Source organism: Leopardus geoffroyi, chromosome B1 (genome assembly GCF_018350155.1).
Source record: "Leopardus geoffroyi isolate Oge1 chromosome B1, O.geoffroyi_Oge1_pat1.0, whole genome shotgun sequence".
In the NCBI taxonomy this organism is placed as follows: domain Eukaryota; kingdom Metazoa; phylum Chordata; class Mammalia; order Carnivora; family Felidae; genus Leopardus; species Leopardus geoffroyi.
In genome coordinates, this window is record NC_059327.1 from 172,797,146 (window position 1) to 172,818,363 (window position 21,218).

The window sequence follows — 21,218 nt, forward strand, 5'->3', positions numbered from 1 at the left end:
AACTCACGGAGTGTGAGATCATGACCTGAGCTGAGGTCGGACACTTAACCGACTGAGCCACCCAGGTGCCCCATGGAATGTTTCTTAATGGAAACAGCTGGATGCCAGGTTGGGAAGTGCAGGAGCTGGTCGGTCAATCTGTGGGAATTCTCTTGAGTGCCAGCTAAGGAATCTGGACTTTAAGTGGCCAGAAACAGTAAATAGGTAGCCAGAAGGCTGAGTTCACACACAGACACGTTTCTTTGGCAGGTGAGGTATTCTACAAATATGTGGGCCCATGTTTTAAAATTGGGAGACCTAGAATTCTATTTCTCATGAAAAGTCCTATGATCTAGCCCACAGGGGCCCAACTCCTGAAGGGCAACAATTTTCTGGAGGTAAGTAGAAGATGTTTCCCTCAGACCAAACAGGTGGCACCCGTAAGTCCCCAGTGAACACCCAATGAACACAATGAACACACAGCTTCACTGAGTTACACCCCTTGCTTGAACGCCATAACTCCTGCTTTAGGGGCCCTGTAGCAGTGAAAGTAAGTACTGTTTGGGGAATAAAATGAAGGATGAGTTATAGGAACAGAAACTAGAAAATAGGAATAATATTGTAATAATATAATAAGTGAAGTGACCCAGGTTTGGATTAAGTTGATGATAGTTAGAATGAAAAGGGACAATGTCAGAGATATTACAGGGGAAGAATGTGATTGGCTGTGGGAGAGAGAGAATGATTTAAAGTTAACTTTGATATTTCAGGTCTGGGTGTCTGAAAGCATTAATATAATTTTAAAATATTGTTGGGGCATCTGGCTGTCTGTCAGTAGAGCATACGACTCTTGATCTCGGACTCTTGAGTTTGAGCCCCACATTGGGTATAGAGATTACTTAAAAAAATAAAGAAAGAATCTTATTAGCATTCCTGTGGAGTCCAATGTATATTTTCTCAGGAAATACTAACTCGTGAATATTGGCCACACAGCAAGAAGAATTTTCCAGCCTGAAAATGTCTTTTTTCTCCTTCAAAATATAAGGCGATGCTTTGATAGTCTTCATTAGTAGTACCTTCAGAACCTACAACAGAAGTTTACGGAGTAAAATATCTGAGCAAAATTTTATTTACTAACTTAAAAATAAGATCCAAATACAGGTGATCTAAAAATAGGTGATTAAAAATTTGTAACTGTAAATATCAGTGTTATTATCAGTGTTTGTTTTCATCACAGATCCACCGTCATTCCCCCAAATACCAGCTCTGTTCCATTTTCTTTTCACCCTCAACAGGAATCAGGAGAGAAAATTACGAGCCTTGTGAGAATGTAGGCTATGGTCAGACATCACCCTTAGTGACTTTTATCATTCTTTAAGAGTCTCAATCTCATTTCCTAAAACAACAGGAACTATGACTACAAATCGCAATCGCATTCTGCCGAGAGTCTAAGAACAATCAGAAGTCAACCATAATACAAACGTAATCTATCCGCCTTTCTCAGCAAGGCCTGGTTTCGACAATTGTCCGCATTTGCCAGACAAGGAAGGAAAATGATATTCAAGTGGCTGATAGATGCCATTTAAAGATAATTATTCTTTTTCGTTTATTACTGTTTTTCTTTTGGTTTGAAGCTAAAATATGTTAAGCACAGTGGAAGAAGGACCTCAACTCTGCAGGAGTTCCAACTCATTGTTTACATTTACCCATGGGTATTGGAGTCCTGTTACAATACCAAAGTGTCACAACAGCCCTGGGCCTCCAGCCCAAGGCAGATAGGGAGTTTGTAATAGAAGAGGGTAAAGAAAGGTGGACAAAAGTGTGTGCGTGCGTACGTGCCTGCGTGCGTGCGTGTGTGTGTGTGTGTGTGTGTGTGTGTGTGAGTGAGGCAGGATAAGCCACATCCTTATGAAATGAGAAAAACTTAAATGGGTTAGTGGTATAGTGATTTGTAATGTTAAGAAATGTTATCTGTCGAATTAAAAATTAGTAACTAATATCGCTTGTATTTGTATTTCCTTTTTTTCCTTTAGCTCCTTATTTTCTCCAATTATCTGAATGACTTTCTAAGATATGAGAAGATGCTTTTACCTATTTTTGTTTCCTTGAAACTGAAATAAAAATTTTCTCATAAATCCTATCATCAATTCTTATGGTCATTTTGTAAATTTTAAAAAACAAAACACAAAAAGGCAAATACTTCAGGATTCCATTTATATGACATACTATGAGTAGTCAAATTTATGTAGATTTGTAGAAAGTACAACAGTGGTTGCCAGGGGCGGTGGGGGGCGGGGAATGGGGACATACTGTGTAATGAGTACAGAGCTTTAGTTCAGGACGATTCAAAGTTCCGGGGATGGATGGTGGTGACTGACGGCTGTATGACACTGTTAATATGACTGAACTGTACATTTAAAAATGGTTAAAATGGTAAACTTGTGCTAGGTATATTGGGAAAATAAAATAAAACAAAATAAAATACCACCAAAAATAATGTTATGTATGGCCCATAAAATCAAAATCTGAAAATTATTTCAGTAGTTTCTAAGAAAATTGCAAATAAGGGAAGAAAACCTAAAAGCAGGTGTTCTCAGAATATAAAATCCTCTTTTGGACTTTCTTCTGAAAAACCACGTCTTGTGTATATCACTCTTCATCAAACTAGAATCATATAATCTTAATTTTTAACTCAATTTAAAAACTTATGAAACTATTTTTTCAAAAATTCCTCTGCATTTTTTATTACCTTCATTTTGGAACCTTGTTTTACCACTGGTTGGCAAACAGCAGAATTTGGGAAATCTGGCTTCTTTTAATAGTCACCCCAAAATCTTAATTTTTGAAAACGGTCTTATAATTCCATCTCACCTGTAAGATAGTAGGAATCTTGAAATCTAACACATCAATATGTATGCATCTCTGTATAAATGGTGTGTGTACATGTGCTTGTGGGCATACCAAGTTGATAATTAGGTCCTAAGAGTCAAGTATTTCTAGGATACAAATCTGTAAGAGAAATTAGGGAAAACAATGGTATTTACCAATAATGTCTGCATAGATTTCCATTTTGTTGTGCTGCTGAGCCAGGGTGAAAGCTTCATTATTACATTTGGACATAACAAGAAACTGGATGGCAGACCCGTAGTCACCTAACTGTAGGAAAAACCTAAAACAAAGTATTTTAATCAGCTTGGCTCATTTAAAATAAGTTTGTCATTTACAAAATGAAATCTTTTTGCAATTATGAGAAACCGTTTTAAAAAATGCATTAGGCAAACTGCAGTTTTATACTATATGCTTGTATTTGAAAAACATTCTCTCCTACACTAACCACAACAAATAGACTTTGAATTTAAACACTTAGATCTAACAAAAAAAAATTATAAAGAATAAATATTCCCTTTGAATTTATTTGATCAAGGTAAGTGGGGCTTTCTTTCCAGGCTAGTTTTTGGAAGTCCAAAAATAATGCATTCAGTTACCTGGCTACCATTTTGGCTCCATCCAGAGACTGGGTCTCTCTGACAATACTGACAGCCTTTTCAGGATTGTTGAGGTGATCCAGATAGATGCGGATTACACTGTTCCATTGTTTTGCATTCTCATAAGCCACAACGGCTTCTTTGTATCTATAAGAAATACTTAGTTCAGATAAGCTTCCTTAACACTGTCACATTTGGGGAGGGAAATGTCAATAAAGGAGGCAATTTTTTTTATTGATGGCGGTTGCTTATTTTTCTTGTACTTCTTTATTCTTCATTAGGATGAATACAAGGAATCATCTCCCTAAAATGTGTTCTTTTTTAGAGGTTTGATTAACAGTAAAATATTAATATTGAATTATATTTTTTCATCTGAACAATATATATAGAATTTTTTACACTTTCCTTTTTTTTTGATTGGGAAGATTATAATAGTAATATAAGCTTATTTTAGAAAACAGAAAATAACAGAATATTTCAGCAAGAGTGATCTATAAAATCTTTGCGTGTCAACCTCTAGATGGAGCTCAAGACTTGTCTTCAGTCCGCATTAGCTTTCCAGCTCTTTCCATTTCAACAAGACATTTAGTGTGTATCTCTATTTCCTAAGGTTGCTTTTCTAAAAGTAGAGGGTACTGACCTTTAAAAGTCTTTTAATGTATTTTGCCAAATAACTTTCCAAAGGCTACGGAAATTATACAGAATGAGTCAGTCATGCATAACAAGTGCATTTTGATAGTATGGTTATTAGTTTAAAATCTCACGATAGGAGAGGTTGAAATAACATACTGTTGCTTTAATTATTATTAGTGAGGTAGAGCTTTTTCATGTTTGTATGAGATACAATTTCATAATTGTGTTTCCTCCTCTGAGACTCCTTGTCTTTGAGTTTCTTCTATCCAGTTGCAGAAGGACAGAAGATATTATTTAGGATATTAACTATCTATTGTGATATCTTGACGCTGTTTTGCAGCTTAAACTGTGCAATCATCGGTGTGGAATTCGTATTTCTTCACTGTTCTTTTCCTTGGCATCTGTAAGTTATCCTTCTTAATAAAATGACCATCACTTTATTTTCATGCCATATTATATCAAAATATCACCTTTTAGTATTTAACTCTCAAATAAAAAGAGATAGTAGCCTATATTGAATACACAAAGGTTTACTTGAGGTATTTAAAATATGGGAAAAATGTAATAGTTTGGCACTTGAGGCCAGGCAAAGGGTAAAGATGTTTTCTTTCTCCACTCTGCCTTTCTTAGAAGTTGCAAAGATTGATGGTTAATTTATCAAACTTATATATTGCTTTAAACTTGCATGAATTTGAGAAACTGTACAAACCTTCCATCTGCTTCCTTAGCTTTGGCATACTGCAAGTGAATCTTTGGAGAAGAAACACGAGGCAGAAGCTCCCCAACTTTTGCCCTAGAATGTAGATTTCAGAGAGTATCAGCACTATATTCACTTCCAAAGTCACTCTCCACAATCAAGTGTTAGTTTTTAGGATTCAAAAAAGTTATCATGATCTTTGAAATCTTGGCTCCTGTAGGTAAAAGCAGATGTAACTGCTTTTCCTTCTGATGCCACGCCCCTGCCCTCCCCCTCCAAGGGAAAATGAAGGTTCGTTCATTAACAGTTTGGGGGCAACAGGGCTCTTTTCCCTAGTAATTTGTCTGATCAGGGATTTCCGAACCAACAGGATGTGTTGTTCTTTGGGAAACAAACTATTAATATGAACTCATCCAAGAAGAAAAAAGGAGATAGAGGGAAGACCTAGACAGGGAGAACAGGGTGTACAGATAAGGAAACAAGTGGGGAGACTTCCGGGACCCATTCATTTCCACACTTGCTCAGAACAAACTTAGCAAATGCTTACCAATTCTTACAGCGGATGTAAACAGATGCTGCTTTATCATAATAGAGACCTTTTTCATACAGTTGGGCTGCTTCTGAAAATTGCTAAAACAATATGAGATTATTAAAACACTGAATTTATTACGTATAAGTCCGCATGAATATTTATGCATAGAAAAGGGTACCTTCATGTTCTCCAGTATGGCTCCACAGTCTCTTTTAAGGACCCTGCTGGGATGCTTTAGGGCTTGGTTAACCCCTCGGCGTATGTCTCCCATTCTTATAGACATCTGGGCCACTCCAGCCAAACACACTTCATCATGTTCCTAGAATTATAAGGCAAATAACACATCAGACCCTAAGTTAAATTGATGTATTTCAGCCAAACAATTGATTTAAATCTAAAATGAGCCCAAGGTTACTTTCACTAGTCTTTTCAGGAAAATCTCAAGATTATGAAGTAACACTGAGTCCTTTTTTTTTTTTTTAAATCTTCTGTTACAAAGTTATATATTTTTCTTTAGAAGTTTACACCTTTTATGCTTAACAACAAATTCTTACTACCCTTGTCATAATGCTTTGTGTATCTCTGTATGTCTTCTTGATATAAAATTTTATATAACAAGTAATATGCTGGATACACAGCATAAATGCTATGAACAAAATTAAGGAAAAAGCCATTTATCAAATGGAAGATTTCTCTACTAGACATGATTAAACATTAAAAACTTTCTGTAAAATTGTTTAATTCATTAAAGATAACTAAAGAACTTTTCAGGGAACTAATCTATGTAATAAAATATAACGTCCTATTGTATTTTATGTAAAGCAGCATGGCTGGTGGAACATTCTGTGATGATGGAAATCTTCTATATCTGCCTGGTCCAACACAGTGGCTAATACTCATAAATGGCTACTGGGCACTTGAAATATGGCCAGTGTGATGAAGACACTGAATTTTAAGTTTTATTTAATTTTCAATCATTTAAATAGCAATCTGTGGCTAGTGGTTACTATATTCAAATACACAGATTAAAAAAAAAATCTCAAGGGGCGCCTGGGTGGCTCAGTAGGTTAAGCGTCCAACTTCAGCTCAGGTCATAATCTCGTGGTTCATGAATTCGAGCCCTACGTTGGGCTCTGCGCTGATAGCTCAGAGCCTGGAGCCTGTTTCAAATTCTGTGTCTCCCTCTCTCTCTGCCCCTCCCCTGCTCATGCTTTCTTTCTGTCTCAAAAATAAATGGAACATAAAAACAATTTTTTAAAAACCTTAAAATGTATGTAGCCAAAGAAAGTATAAAAAACTCAAGAGTTATGCAAGGCAAAGGATATGATCAGGCAATTCATTAAAAAACATATAATTGGCCAATAAATAAAACATGCTCAGCTTCACTAATAAACACACACAAAAGACCTTTGTTTTTGGCTCATAAAATTGATAGATGAGATAAAATGATTAACATTCAATGTTGTTGAAACTGTGGGGGAAAATGGACACTTTCTCAGATGACCTACAGCTATATGAATTGCTATAATTTCTGGAGAGCAACTTAGCAATATAAAAAATTAAAAGCATATATTTTATGACGTAGAAATCCCCTTATAAGAATAATATCCTTCAGAAATACTATCTTAGGTAAAGATACATGTACACTAGGTAGAATATTCATTGCAGTATTTTGATAGTAAAAAACAAAAAACAATTATGACTCAATAAGGGAGTGGATATAAAGACCATGCTATATCTAAACAACAGACTATTAGAAGCTCTTAAAAGATTAACATAGATTCGAATGTATTGACTTGAAAGACCATGAAGAAAACAGAATGCTGTTTATCCCAGAAGGGATTTCAGTTAATCTTTGCTGAAAGGAAATGATTTTTTTAAAGCATTAAAACAATTTTTTTTTTACTTTATTTATTTATGAATGATAGAGATAGCACAAGTCGGGGAGGGGTAGAGAGAGAGGGAGACAGAATCCGAAGGAGGCTCCAGGCTCTGAGCTGTCAGCATGGAGCCTGATGCAGGGCTTGAACTCACGAACCATGAGATCATGACCTGAGCCAAAGTCAGCTCTTAACCGACTGAGCCACCCCAGGCACCCCTGTAAAACTGAATGATTTCATATTTAGTGAAAGTCCACATTACATTCGTATTTGTATGCTTACAAGAGATTCTGGGTGGAAATATATAAAACTGTTAACAGTGGTTACCACTGAGGTGTGTGGATAGAGGAGAGATTGGTAGACTCTCACTTGTCATGTTATACTGTGGTGATTTTTTAAATGGACTACAGTGAAACTGTATTAACTTCTGTAATAAAAATTCTAGCTATAAAATAGGAAATAAAAAGATTTTCAATCTTTACAAGACCTCACCTAAAAACATCAATTTTTATTGCAAAATTTAGCTTCTTGAGCTAAAACCCTGGGATGGGAGAATGGGCTGGAATAGTGCATAAAGTACATGATTTCCAGGATCATCATAAAAGATACAGCGTGAGAGACGAAATGGCAGAACAGACTTTTATGGACTGGGGGTACACTGTAGTTATTGAAATTTTTTAAGAGTAAAAGGAAAAGCCTCATGAAAATCATAGTTAGCCTGTAAGTGGGAAAGGATAAAAATTTTACTCTGAACATTAACGAGAAGCTCATATTTAAGATACAAAGGAAAACAGATCTTTTTCAGAGTGATAAAAAATATTGTCATCTTTAGATCTGAAGTGTTTTAAAATGATTTAACTATATCCTTGCAAAGTTGTTAATAAACTGAAAAAGAGCTCACCTACTAATAAATAAAATGCAATTTAGACCATGGCTTTTTAAATGAAACTAACAAACCTAAAGATAATTATACATATCTTTATTCAAGTTTACCTTATGATCACCCGTTATTCCTTTCTCATAATGAGCCAAAGCATTTACATAATCACCCCTGAAAAAAAATTAGAGTGAATTTTAATACATATTTAAGTATCTCATTTACATATACAAGATTTAAAAGAAATCTTTGTCACTGAGTTGCTTGGGCTCACATAAGATGGGATATACAACATATAAGCATTTTTTTCAAGTGCAGTTCATTATTATTTTGCTGCTTTAGAAATAATTATAGGGGTGCCTGGGTGGCTCAGTCAGTTAAGTGTCCAACTTCGGCTCAGGTCATGATCTCATGGCTTGTGAGTTTGAGCCCCACATCCGTGCTGACAGCTTAGAGCCTGGAGCCTGCTTCGGATCCTGTGTCTCCCTCGCTCTCTGCCCCTCCCCCACTCGTGCTCTGTCTCTGTCTCTCTCTCTCTAAAATAAATCAACATTACAAAAAAATTTTAAAGAAATAAAAATAATTATAAAGCTGGATTATGTTAGATTGTAAGATACTTATTACTTTGTAGTATTTTAAGCATTTTGGGGAGGGACATTAAATTTTATGGGCCTCTTTTACAGGCATCCTTTGTTTTTTTAAAAAAATTATTACAGGGGCGCCTGGGTGGCGCAGTCGGTTAAGCGTCCGACTTCAGCTCAGGTCACGATCTCGCGGTCCGTGCGTTCCAGCCCCGCGTCGGGCTCTGGGCTGATGGCTCAGAGCCTGGAGCCTGTTTCCGATTCTGTGTCTCCCTCTCTCTCTGCCCCTCCCCCGTTCATGCTCTGTCTTTCTCTGTCCCAAAAATAAATAAACTTAAAAAAAAATTAGAAAAAAAATTATTACATACAGTGTTATATTAGTTTCAGGTGTACAATGATTCAACAATTCTATACATTCCTCAGTGTTCATCCTGATAAGTGTTCTCTTTTTATTTTTATTTTTTTTAATTTTTATTTGAGAGAGAGAGACAGAGCATGCAATGCAAGTGGGGGAGAGGCACAGAGGGAGAGAATCTTAAGCAGGTTCCATGCTCAGCCTGTGGAGCCCGACCTGGGGCTCAATCTCATGATTCTGGGATCATAACCTGAGCCCAAATCAAGTGTCGGACATTCAACTGACTGAGCCACCCAGGCATCCACAATAAGTGTACTCTTAATCCTCTTTTTTTCTTTTCTTTTTTTTTTTTTTTTTATAATATATGAAATTTATTGTCCAAATTGGTTTCCATAAAACACCCAGTGCTCATCCCAAAAGGTGCCCTCCTCAATACCCATCACCCACCCTCTCCTCCCTCCCACCCCCCATCAACCCTCAGTTTGTTCTCAGTTTTTAACAGTCTCTTATGCTTTGGCTCTCTCCCACTCTAACCTCTTTTTTTTTTTTTTTTCCTTTTTTCCTCCCCCTCCCCCATGGGTTCCTGTTACGTTTCTCAGGGTCCACATAAGAGTGAAACCATATGGTATCTGTCTTTCTCTGTATGGCTTATTTCACTTAGCATCACACTCTCCAGATCTATCCATGTTGCTACAAAAGGCCATATTTCATTTTTCCTCATTGCCACGTAGTATTCCATTGTGTATATAAACCACAATTTCTTTATCCATTCATCAGTTGATGGACATTTAGGCTCTTTCCATAATTTGGCTATTGTTGAGAGTGCTGCTATGAACATTGGGGTACAAGTGCCCCTATGCATCAGTACTCCTGTATCCCTTGGATAAATTCCCAGCAGTGCTATTGCTGGGTCATAGGGTAGGTCTATTTTTAATTTTCTGAGGAACCTCCACACTGTTTTCCAGAGCGGCTGCACCAATTTGCATTCCCACCAACAGTGCAAGAGGGTTCCCGTTTCTCCACATCCTCGCCAGCATCTATAGTCTCCTGATTTGTTCATTTTGGCCACTCTGACTGGCGTGAGGTGATACCTGAGTGTGGTTTTAATTTGTATTTCCCTGATAAGGAGCGACGCTGAACATCTTTTCATGTGCCTGTTGGCCATCCGGATGTCTTCTTTAGAGAAGTGTCTATTCATGTTTTCTGCCCATTTCTTCACTGGGTTATTTGTTTTTCGGGTGTGGAGTTTGGTGAGCTCTTTATAGATTCTGGATACTAGCCCTTTGTCCGATATGTCATTTGCAAATATCTTTTCCCATTCCGTTGGTTGCCTTTTAGTTTTGTTGGTTGTTTCCTTTGCTGTGCAGAAGCTTTTTATCTTCATAAGGTCCCAGTAATTCACTTTTGCTTTTAATTCCCTTGCCTTTGGGGATGTGTCGAGTAAGAGATTGCTACGGCTGAGGTCAGAGAGGTCTTTTCCTGCTTTCTCCTCTAAGGTTTTGATGGTTTCCTGTCTCACATTCAGGTCCTTTATCCATTTTGAGTTTATTTTTGTGAATGGTGTGAGAAAGTGGTCTAGTTTCAACCTTCTGCATGTTGCTGTCCAGTTCTCCCAGCACCATTTGTTAAAGAGGCTGTCTTTTTTCCATTGGATGTTCTTTCCTGCTTTGTCAAAGATGAGTTGACCATACGTTTGTGGGTCTAGTTCTGGGGTTTCTATTCTATTCCATTGGTCTATGTGTCTGTTTTTGTGCCATTAATCCTCTTTACCTATCTCCCACCTACCTTCTCTCTGGCAACCACCGGTTTGTTCTCTATTTTTAAGATTATGTTTTTTGGTCTTTTTTTTTTCATTTGTTTTGTTTCTGAAATTCCACAAATGAGTAAAATCACATAGTGCTTGTCTTTCTCTGACTTACTTCACTTAGCATTATACCTTCTAGATTTATCCATGATACTGCAAATGACAAGACTGCATTCTTTTTTATGGCCAAGTAATATCCCACTGTGTATATATACCACATCTTCCTTATCCATTCATCTATCAATGGACACTTGGGTTGCGTCCATATTTTGGCTACAGTACATAATGCTACAGTAAATGTAGGGTTGTAGATATCTTTGTGAATTTGTGTTTTCAGTTTTGGGGGGATAAATACCCAGTAGTGGGATTACTGGATCATATGGTAATCTATTTTTTTTCTTCCAAGATTTTATTTGAGTTAGTTAACATATAGTATAGAATTGGTTTCAAGAGTAGAATTTAGTGATTCATAACATACAACACCCAGTGCTCATCACAAGTGCCCTCTTTAACACCCATCTAGCCCATCTCCCGCCCATCTCTCCTCCAGCAACCCTCAGTTTGTTCTCCCTAGTTAAGAGTCTCTTATGGTTTGCCTCCCTTTTTGTTTTTATCTTATTTTTCCTTCCCTTCCCCTATGTTCATCTGTTTTGTTTCTTAAATTCCACATGAGTGAAATCTCATGGTGTTTGTCTTTCTCTGACTTATTTCACTTAGCATAATACATTTTAGCTCCATCTATTTACATTGCAAATGGCAAGATTTCATTCTTTTTGATGGCTGATTGTATATGTAAACATATACATATGTATATGTATACCACATCTTCTTTATCTGTTCATCAGTCGATGGACATCTGGGCTCTTTCCATAATTTGGCTACTGTTAATAGTGCTGCTATAAACACTGGGTGCATGTGCCCCTTCAAATCAGTATTTTTGTATCTTTTGGATAAATACCTAGTAGTGAAATTGCTGGGTCATAGGGTAGTTCTATTTTTAATTTTTTGAGGACCCTCCATGCTGTTCTCCAGAGTGGCTGCACCAGTTTGCATTTCTACCAACGGTATAAGAGGATTCCTTTTTCTCCACATCCTCACCAACACTTGTTTCTTGTGCTTTTGATTTTAGCCATTCTGACAGGTGTGAGATGATATCTGATTGTGGTTTTGATTTGCATTTCTCTGATGATGAGTAATGTTGAGTATCTTTTCATGTGTTTGTTGGCCATCTGTATGTCTTCTCTGAAAAAATATCTATTCATGTCTCCTGCCCATTTTTTAACTGGATTATTTGTGTTTTTTCGGTGTTGAGTTATAGAAGTTCTTTATATATTTTGGATATCAACCCTGTATCAGATATGTCATTTGCAAATATCCTCTCCCATTCCATAGGTTGTCTTTTAGTTTTGTTGATGGTTTCCTTCACTCTGCAAAGGCTTTTTATTTTTGGTGTAGACCCAATAGTTTAATTTTGCTTTTGTTTTCCTTGTCAAAGGAGACATACCTAGAAAAATGTTCCTATGGCTCATGTCAAAGAGATTACTCTTTATGGGCTACTTTAAAAAAAATTTAATTACAGTATATAACATACAGTGTTAACATTTGTTTCAGATAGTGATTCACCAATTTTATATACAACTCGGTGCTCATCAGATAAGTGTATTCTTAATCCCTTTAACTATTTCACCCATGCCCCCATCCACCTCCCCTCTGGTAATCATCTATTTGTTCTCTATAATTAAGAGTCTGTTTTTTGTTTGTCTCTTTTTTTTCCCATTTGTTTCTTAAATTCCACATATGAATGAAATCATATGGTATTTTTCTCTGACTTATTTTACTTAGCGCTATACTAACTCCAATCATGTTGCTGTAAATGGCAAGATTTCATTCTTTTGTATGGCTGAATAATATGCTTTTGTATATATATGCCACATCTTCCTTATCCATTCATCTATCGGTGGACCTTGGGTTGCTTCCGTATCTTAGCTACTGTAAATAATGCTGCAATAAACATAGGGGTACATATCTTCTCAAATTAGTGTTTTCATATTCTTTGGGTAAATACCCAGAAGTGGAATTGCTGGATCATAGGGTATTCCTATTTTTAACTTTTTGAGGAAACTCGATACCGTTTTGCACAGTGGCTGTACCAGTTTGCATTCCCATCAACAATGCACGAAGGCTCTTTTTTCTCTACATCCTTGCCAACACTTGTTTGGTTTTAGCCATTCTGACAAGTGTGAGATGACTGTGGCTTTGATTTGCATTTCCCTGATGATGTCTGACGCTGAGCACCTTTTCATGTATGTGTCTGTTGGCCATCTGTATGTCTTCTTTGGAGAAATGTCTGTTCATGTCTTCTGAATAGACCGCTTTTGATTATCGCCTTTAGGGCATTAATGACAATCATGTGACCGTAAAAATGAATGTATTTTCCAAAGGCCCAATATTTATAAGTAGAATATGTATTGAAAGGATCAGGGTAGAAATTAAGGAACATGCTTCAGATTATAGTACTGAGGGCCCTGGTTCTTACTGAGATAAAAAGTATTACACATAATATAAATAATAATACTCCCATAACTGATGCTAACATGGGTCTGCATATCCAGAAGACCTATTTATTATCTTGTTTTTATTATTTGGGAGAGAATGAATCAGTGATGTTTGGCTAAAACTCACTTGGAGATCCATCTTCCTCTGAGAAAACATCGCCTCCAGAATAAATCAATCAGCTCTAAAAATGGCATTATTTGAGTTCTGCCTGAGCTTTACCATATCAGTTTAGGCAGGTCATCCAACTCTCTAGGCCTCACCCAGTTCACCCAGTTTCCTCACATGTTAGTGCACCAGGGATTTTTTGGAAGACAAACTGTTCTGCTGATTGAAAACATTGTTCTGGACAGCCCAGGCTGTGTGGTCAGCAATGTTTCTAAGTGGAAATTTCTTTTTGTATTTTATTTTATTTTTTACTTTTTTCCTTTCTTTCTTTTTTAAAATATAATTTATTGTCAAATTAGTTCCCGTACAACACCCAGTGCTCATTCTAAGTGGAAATTTCTAATATTTGGACCCCATTATGTCAACACAGCTAGGATGTTTCTTGACAACAGGGGTAACAATTTCTTCATCAGAAGCCTCAGGTTTTCTTTGGGCAAGCCCAGTTAGGTGATGCTAAGTTGAAATTTTGAACACTTTATTTATTTATTAAAAAAAATTTTTTTTATGTTTATTTTTGAAGGAAAGAGAGACAGAGTGTGAGGCGGGGGAGGGGCAGAGAGAGAGGGAGACACAGAATCTGAAGCAGGCTCCAGGCTCTGAGCTGTCAGCAGAGAGCATGACGTGGAGCTTGAACTCACAAGCAGTGAGATCATGACCTGAGCCGAAGTTGGATGCTCAACTGACTGAGCCACCCAGGTGCCCCAATTCTGATATTTTTCCACACGACCTGAAATTACACTGCAAATCCTTGAAGTGTTCAAAGAGGTCAAGATCATGAACATAGGCTATGAAAAGCAGTACATCACCTTGATGCTACGTATAACTGTTTTGGCCAAATGTGATTCAAAACAATATTTAGACTCTAAGTATAGGAAAGGCTTAGACCCAAACTTAAATTTTGATCCTGAAAATGAAAGTGGATAAAGGCCTGGACGAGACTTCGTTAGAAAAAACATTTTTTGGAAGTACAATTAATACAGCTTCCCTCCTGTCCCCATTAGCAATTACTAAATCAGTGGAGGGCCTTCTAATTAATGGCAGTTTGGAATTGAAGATATTCAGTAGCTAGCTACTGACTGAAAAACATAAAGATAAGGACTTACGTGAATTCAAGCTGAATAGCATATTCTTTTGATATAAATGGTATCTGGTCTGGGGCTAACCGCTTGGCCAGTTGCAGGGCACTGTCCCAGTGCTGTAAATCTCTTCTCATCTATTGGGAAGAGAAAGACCTTAATTTCAAATGAACACATTATTATGCACAGTCACCATACAATGCTAGTTTTACTAGAAGTGATTGAAAAAGCTTTTTGTTTAAAAAGTGGAACTTGATCTTGGTAAGGATAATGTATTATTATAGCATACAGCCTCAGTGGGAGTGATAGAGCTCCCAAGGGGGTAATAATTGGTCTTGGGGAGCAAAAACATCTTACTATTACGATGGTGTGTGGTCCTCCAAAATTCAGTCTTCCCTAACAAAATACTACTCTTTAGTATTTAATTTTTATCAATTGGGAAAAATTAAATAAAAATTAACCCAATCAAGATTAATTTTCTAGTTAGAGGGGAGATAATTTAAAAAATGAGAAATACTTTACTATAGGAATTGATGTTATTTTCTGAGAAAATCTGAAGCTATTTCACAACATGAATAATAGCAAACATAAATATAAAATGTGAACCTGTCTTTCCTCCTGGTTCCTGTGATCTTTTATCTGCATCTGGCACATAATTCCAAACATAAACTAATTATTAAAGAATCTTTTAGAGTTTACTCCTCACTGTATTCACATTTTGTAAGGAATGAATAATAGCTAACATTTTTCAAGTGCTATTCTTTGCCAGGTGCTAGTTGAGGGCATTAACTTATTTACTTTTCCTTAGCAAGCCTTTTGCAAGGAACTTTTATTGTACTTATTTTAGAAATCCAGAAACTGAGGCAAAGAGAGGCTAGTATAGCAAGTTATACTGCTAGTACCTGGCAGAGCTGGGCAGTAGGGCGGTGCCTCTGACCTCTTACCCAGCTAACTCCTCAGCCTTCGAAGTGAGGTTAAAGGGACGACAGGTTAATCACCCCTCTCCACTGGGAAGTCAGTCATCACTTCAAATCCTTTACAAATCCCGTAGCACACAACAAGAGTCCACAACTAAATGCAGAAGGGCTAAGGTGACATTTTTGCCCTCATATCACAACTATATTCCTTTTTTTCTTTAATATGAAATTTGTTGTCAATTTGGTTTCCATACAACACCCAGTACTCATCCCAACAGGTGCCCTCCTCAATACCCCTCACCCACCCTTCCCTCCCTCCCACCCCCATCAACCCTCAGACTGCTGTCAGTTTTTATTTTTTAATTTTTTTTAACGTTTATTTATTTTTGGGACAGAGAGAGACAGAGCATGAACGGGGGAGGGGCAGAGAGAGAGGGAGACACAGAATCGGAAGCAGGCTCCAGGCTCTGAGCCATCAGCCCAGAGCCCGACACAGGGCTCGAACTCACGAACCGTGAGATCGTGACCTGAGCCGAAGTCAGACGCTCAACCGACTGAGCCACCCAGGTGCCCCTGCTCTCAGTTTTTAAGAGTCTCTTAGGGTTTGGCTCCCTCCCTCTCTCACTTTTTTTTTTCTTCCCCTCCCCCATGGTCTTCTGTTAAGTTTCTTAGGATCCACATAAGAGTGAACTATATTCCTACTTCAGTGCCTATCAGTCCAAATTTTGAAATTTTCTCAGGGTGTCCCCTATTATCACAAATGATATTATAAAATTATCTAACATTTTTAAATTTAGTTCACTTAAAATTATGAAAATTTTCTGTGGAACAATTTGAAAAAGTGAAGTAGTAAAACTAACAGCAAGTGCGTTTTCAAAACCCCTCCTCTAAGTAGTTATGGAAATGCTGGCGTGAGGTAAGATAACGTTAACAATGACAACAGCTACCACTTTGTGTCCTTACTATTGGTCAGGCACTATTCCAGAGATCTAGTCTCATTTTGAAATCTTTACAGTAACCCTACAGGCTAGATACTGTGACCCCTAATTTAAAAAAATGGGACCTAGGGCACAGAAAGATTAAATAACTTGTAGAACATTACACAGAGCTGGGATTTGAACCCAGACACATCTGACCCTAGAGTTCATGTTCTAACAGCAACTCTATTTTTTATCTCATCTCATCTCATCTCATCTCATCTCATCTCATCTCATCTCATCTCAACAAGAGCACCAGCATGGAGAGGGGCAGAAAGGAAGGGAGAGAATATATCCAGCAGTCTCCAAGCTCAGTGCGGAACTCAACATGGGGCTCCATCCCGTGACCCTGGGATCATGACCTGAGCTGAACTCAAGAGCCCAATAATTGCTATTCCATTTAACCACTTCTTCCTTGTGTTGAGCCAGGTCCTTCCCTCTGTCCTAGTCCTTCCCCTGCAATGTTCACCTCTGGGAAACTAATGGTGGTATACTAGTCCTCAGTGTACCTCTTGACACACGAGAGAATCTCATACAGCAAGTAAAAGATACATGTACCTCAGTTTCCCCACTTGGGAAATAGAGAAGGTAACTAACCGCTGGGATTGTTGGGAGGGTTAAAGGAGTAAAAATATGTCAAGTGCTTAGAAAAGTGCCTGGCACCATGTGAGCTCTAGATACATGGTGACTGTTTTCATTTGTGTACATTTTTATAAATTTAATAATCTGTTCTCTTTGGACACAGACTTTAAATTATTTGGTAATGTTAAAATAACATGCCTTTTATGGCTCCACAGAACACAGAATGAAAGTAGTTTTGAAATTAATGAATACTTAGGGGTTCTTAAAGCCAAAATGTCTAAATTCTAGGAAGGAGAAGGTGTGTGGTGTCTGGTGCTGAGAAATTTTAACTACACAAAAAGGGATCCCCTTTGCGTTTTCTTCCCATCCTTATTTGCCACCATACCTCCAGGGCAGCAATGGGACAGCTGGATGCCAGGTACAGGTCCTGGGCCAGGTTGAAATCATTAGTAAACATGGCCAGATGTCCTGCCAGAAGATTGTAGTCTTCTATTCCCTACAAGTAAAAGCAGCTTTAATGAGAACAAATACAGAATTTCTTTTTTTTTTAAAGCCTTTGCTTAGTAGGAAGTGGTAATGGTCTATCGACTAACTTGCTGATGAGTTAGGTACGATTAACGTCAGAAACTTAAAATGACTGAATAAATACCACTTAAATACTAACTAATAATTCTCATGAGATGCCGTTTACCTTTATCTGTTCCAAGGACATCACTATGCCAACATTTCTGATTGTCCGATAGACGCGGATTGCGAACTCCACTTCCATGTGATGGAGACAAGCTCCGGCCAGCTCATTCCAGGCAGCGTGATCATTCAGAATCTTGCATATTTCCCAAGCATCAGAAAACCTAGCATTTGAGCACAGGATTTAATCAGGGAGCTCTACTCGTCCCCTAACTGGCAATGCTCAGGGTACATCTCAGATAAATTTGCAAACCATTTCTTCATCTGTAATCATCATTTCCAAGTTATCAAAAACTACATAAACTTGTCTTCCTTTATTATACAGATAAATGCTTTCTCTTGAACTTCTTTTACTAATCTGACTCTATGCTGTGTAACCACCCTCCCTCATTAGCAACTAACTCTTTTTGTTTGTTTATTTTTGGGTTTATTTCACACAGAGATGAAAATTATTTCTCTTCTCACATGAGACTAATAACAGTACTCTCTCTACTCCTACATATTTGGAAGTTTACAACAGAGGCCAGCAAACTATGGCCTACAGTCAGCTGTCTGCTGCTGTGACCCAAGTCTGAGTGGAACAAGGCCGCTCGGTCCATTTTTATGGATTGTCTTGGCTGCTCTTGTGCTACAATGGCTGGCTTGAGTAGATGTGACAGAGATCCCATGGCTTTTAAAGCCTGAAATGTTTACCATTTGGCCCATAACAAGAAAGGTTGCTGACTTGTGGTCAAAACATGACCATAAATGCCAGTTGAACTTTTTGTGGGACCCCTGCATTAATGAATATATTATATCTATCCATCCATCTGTTCACCCATGCATTTTCCCAGCCAACACACGTTTACTGAGCACCTGTTCTGTGCCAAAAACTGAGCTTGGAACCAAGATACAAAGATCAAGCCCACAGTCACTGTCTTTTAGGCCGTCATAATTGGGGAAGGTGGAAGAGACAGGTAAGTCAACAGACGACTCTGACACAGTATGACACAGGTCATTGAAGGCTTGTGATATGTGAATCTGTGCTAAATGCTTTGCCTAAACTCTCTCACTAGATTACTCTAACAGCCCTCTCCACTAAGGAATATTATTATTTCTTCTTTACAGATGAGGAAAAGTGAAGCTCAGAAACCTCACAAGACTAGCCTGTCACACAGCAGTGGGGGTAGGGGGGAAGTACTCTAAACCACTGTGTATACTGCCCTGCGGCAATCCACCAGAAAGGCCCCCAACCAGCCTGCCAGAGGTTACGGGGCTGCAGGGAACGCATCCTGGAGCAGGAGAGGGCTCTGTTGAATGTGGAGAATAAGGAGTTTCTGCATACAGACATAGGAGAAGGGTGTTCCAGGAAGCGAAAGCTGTATGTGCCAAGGCAAAGAATCATGAAAAACATCAGATTCAAGCAGCTGGCAGAACAGAGAGTGGAAGAATGGGGACAGCTGAGGCTGGCATTAAATCATCAAGTGTCCGGTACGTCATGCTGAGGTCCCTGAGGAGTAGGGATTTCTTCCTCAAGGCAATGGGAAGGATCTCCAGCAGGAGAGTGAGAGCATCAGATTCAGATTTTCAAAAGTGTGTGGAGAATAGAGGAGACTGTCATGAGGCTATCACAGAGAGAGCAGGCGGGAAGTGGTGACGTCATATATTATTCCAAGTGAGGGTGCGAGTTAGTGGGGGTGGGGGAGAAGTATGGGGGTGGGGGAGAAAAGGGTCTGGTGTATATGTGTATGCAGGTGTAGGTGTGTGTGTTGGGACAGGTGCACACGTGATAAGGACTGGGCGAAAAGAAGAGGCAAGGCAAGATGAGTTGTTTTAAACAGAGAAGGTTTGAGGAGCTTGTGGACTCCCAAAAACACAACTGGTAGGCAGTGGGAAATACAGGTTTAAGCAAAAGATGCACATTTTGGAGTCAGCCTCTTATGAATGTTGTTGAAGCCATGTAAGTAGAGGAGGTTCATTCAGGAAAAATGATTAGAGAAGAGAAGAGGGAGATCATGGGACGCTGAGGAACAGCAACATTTAAGAGATGGTCAGAACCACAAAGGAAGACTCAAAAAAGCCCTAAGAGGTAACAGGAAAAATCAGATTAAAAAAAAAAATTACGAGCTAGGCAAAACCAAACTTCTTATGATGACATTAAGATACTGCTGAAATAATGAGGTTTATTAGAATTTCACAATAACTGCTATTTGGGTGATGAGAAACCTCTTCGTTCTAAAGGGCTTAGTACAACAGGACTTCCTTTAGAATTTACACATATTCTCACACCCATTATCTTATCTGAGCCTCACAACAATCCTGTAAAGTAAACAAAGTAAATACGATTATGCCCATCTCTTTCAATAGGATTTGGCCTTTAAAATCACAAAAGCAAATGAGAAGCTCCAGAGAAGTGTTTGGAGCCCTACCTTTTTAGCATTAAAGTCCGCGTCAGCATCTGCCTCAGTTCATCAGGCCCCACATCTTTTAAACTGTCGAGGAACTTGTGGGTGCTAAGGTAGATGTTGTTTATTTTTCCACTCTGTGTCTGGCAGGTCAACTCTCCATTATATAACAGCAAAGGTTTATGCGAGAAGGGAACTTTGGTGCCTCCAGCCAAAATCACCTTGGATCCTGTATTTTAAAATAGACATCTTAATGCTAAAAGCGAAAACTCAGCACAAAAACGAGAAAGGAAGGTTTTAATTTCACTGTCATGGAAATTTAATGACAATTGTACAAAAAGGTGATTAAGTACCTTGTATCGTGTCCTTGTGAAAGACGTAGGTGTACACCTTATCATCATCGTAAGCAATAAATACACCTTTATCCATTGGCCAGTTTTCCCAAAGGACACCTTTAATGGTTGGTGAAAAATCTGGAATCTCATAGGTAGCATCATTGACCTACAAAACAGGATTTACAGATTTGCCCCAAGCATGTACTTTGTTATCACTTGCCTTGGTAGGAGCCTGTCTGCAGCCGTGGTTGGCATAGTTTTCCCAACGCATTCAACCCAACAACACTCCAACCGTAACAGGAAGGAAAGTTCCTTTCCCGATTCTTGTACCAGATCTGGCTTGGCCTAAAACTTGTTGAACTCGGGAAAAACTGTAAGTCTGGACACAAAGCTTCAGCTTAAGGAAAAAAAAAAAAAATTGAAGCTGCTCAAGACAAAAGAAATTTAAACTATGAACACACTGGTGTTTGGAAAATTTTCAATCCCTGGTATATAGAACAAATTAACTCATACATATCTGAAAATTAAATAAATTCCACTGGGTCTGTTTTGTTTCAAAAAACTTCTCCATAATGCATTCTAATAAATTGAAAATGTACTGTTAGTGATATAAGCTATTGGCCTTGGCAGACAGGCTTATATAATATCCTGAATGTGAAACTGAGAAATACCCACCTCCTCTCTACCCTATTTTCCTCTCAGAGTCAGAATGAAAT

General features: G+C 38.1%; 1 protein-coding gene across 3 annotated transcripts in view; it reads right to left on the reverse strand.

Moving 5' to 3' along the window:
* WDR19 (WD repeat domain 19) overlaps positions 1 to 21,218 on the reverse strand; it is a 116,140-nt gene that overhangs the window by 41,529 nt on the left and 53,393 nt on the right. For all 3 annotated transcript variants that reach the window (XM_045474999.1, XM_045474998.1, XM_045475000.1), the window contains exons 16-27: positions 20,521 to 20,668; positions 20,192 to 20,396; positions 17,788 to 17,947; positions 17,482 to 17,592; positions 14,648 to 14,757; positions 8,200 to 8,257; positions 5,505 to 5,645; positions 5,342 to 5,424; positions 4,807 to 4,890; positions 3,465 to 3,611; positions 3,024 to 3,148; positions 952 to 1,064 (exon numbers count right to left, since the gene is read on the reverse strand). In XM_045474999.1, coding sequence (XP_045330955.1) covers positions 952 to 1,064; positions 3,024 to 3,148; positions 3,465 to 3,611; positions 4,807 to 4,890; positions 5,342 to 5,424; positions 5,505 to 5,645; positions 8,200 to 8,257; positions 14,648 to 14,757; positions 17,482 to 17,592; positions 17,788 to 17,947; positions 20,192 to 20,396; positions 20,521 to 20,668 — 1,485 coding nt within the window. The remainder of the gene's footprint in view (positions 1 to 951; positions 1,065 to 3,023; positions 3,149 to 3,464; positions 3,612 to 4,806; positions 4,891 to 5,341; positions 5,425 to 5,504; positions 5,646 to 8,199; positions 8,258 to 14,647; positions 14,758 to 17,481; positions 17,593 to 17,787; positions 17,948 to 20,191; positions 20,397 to 20,520; positions 20,669 to 21,218) is intronic.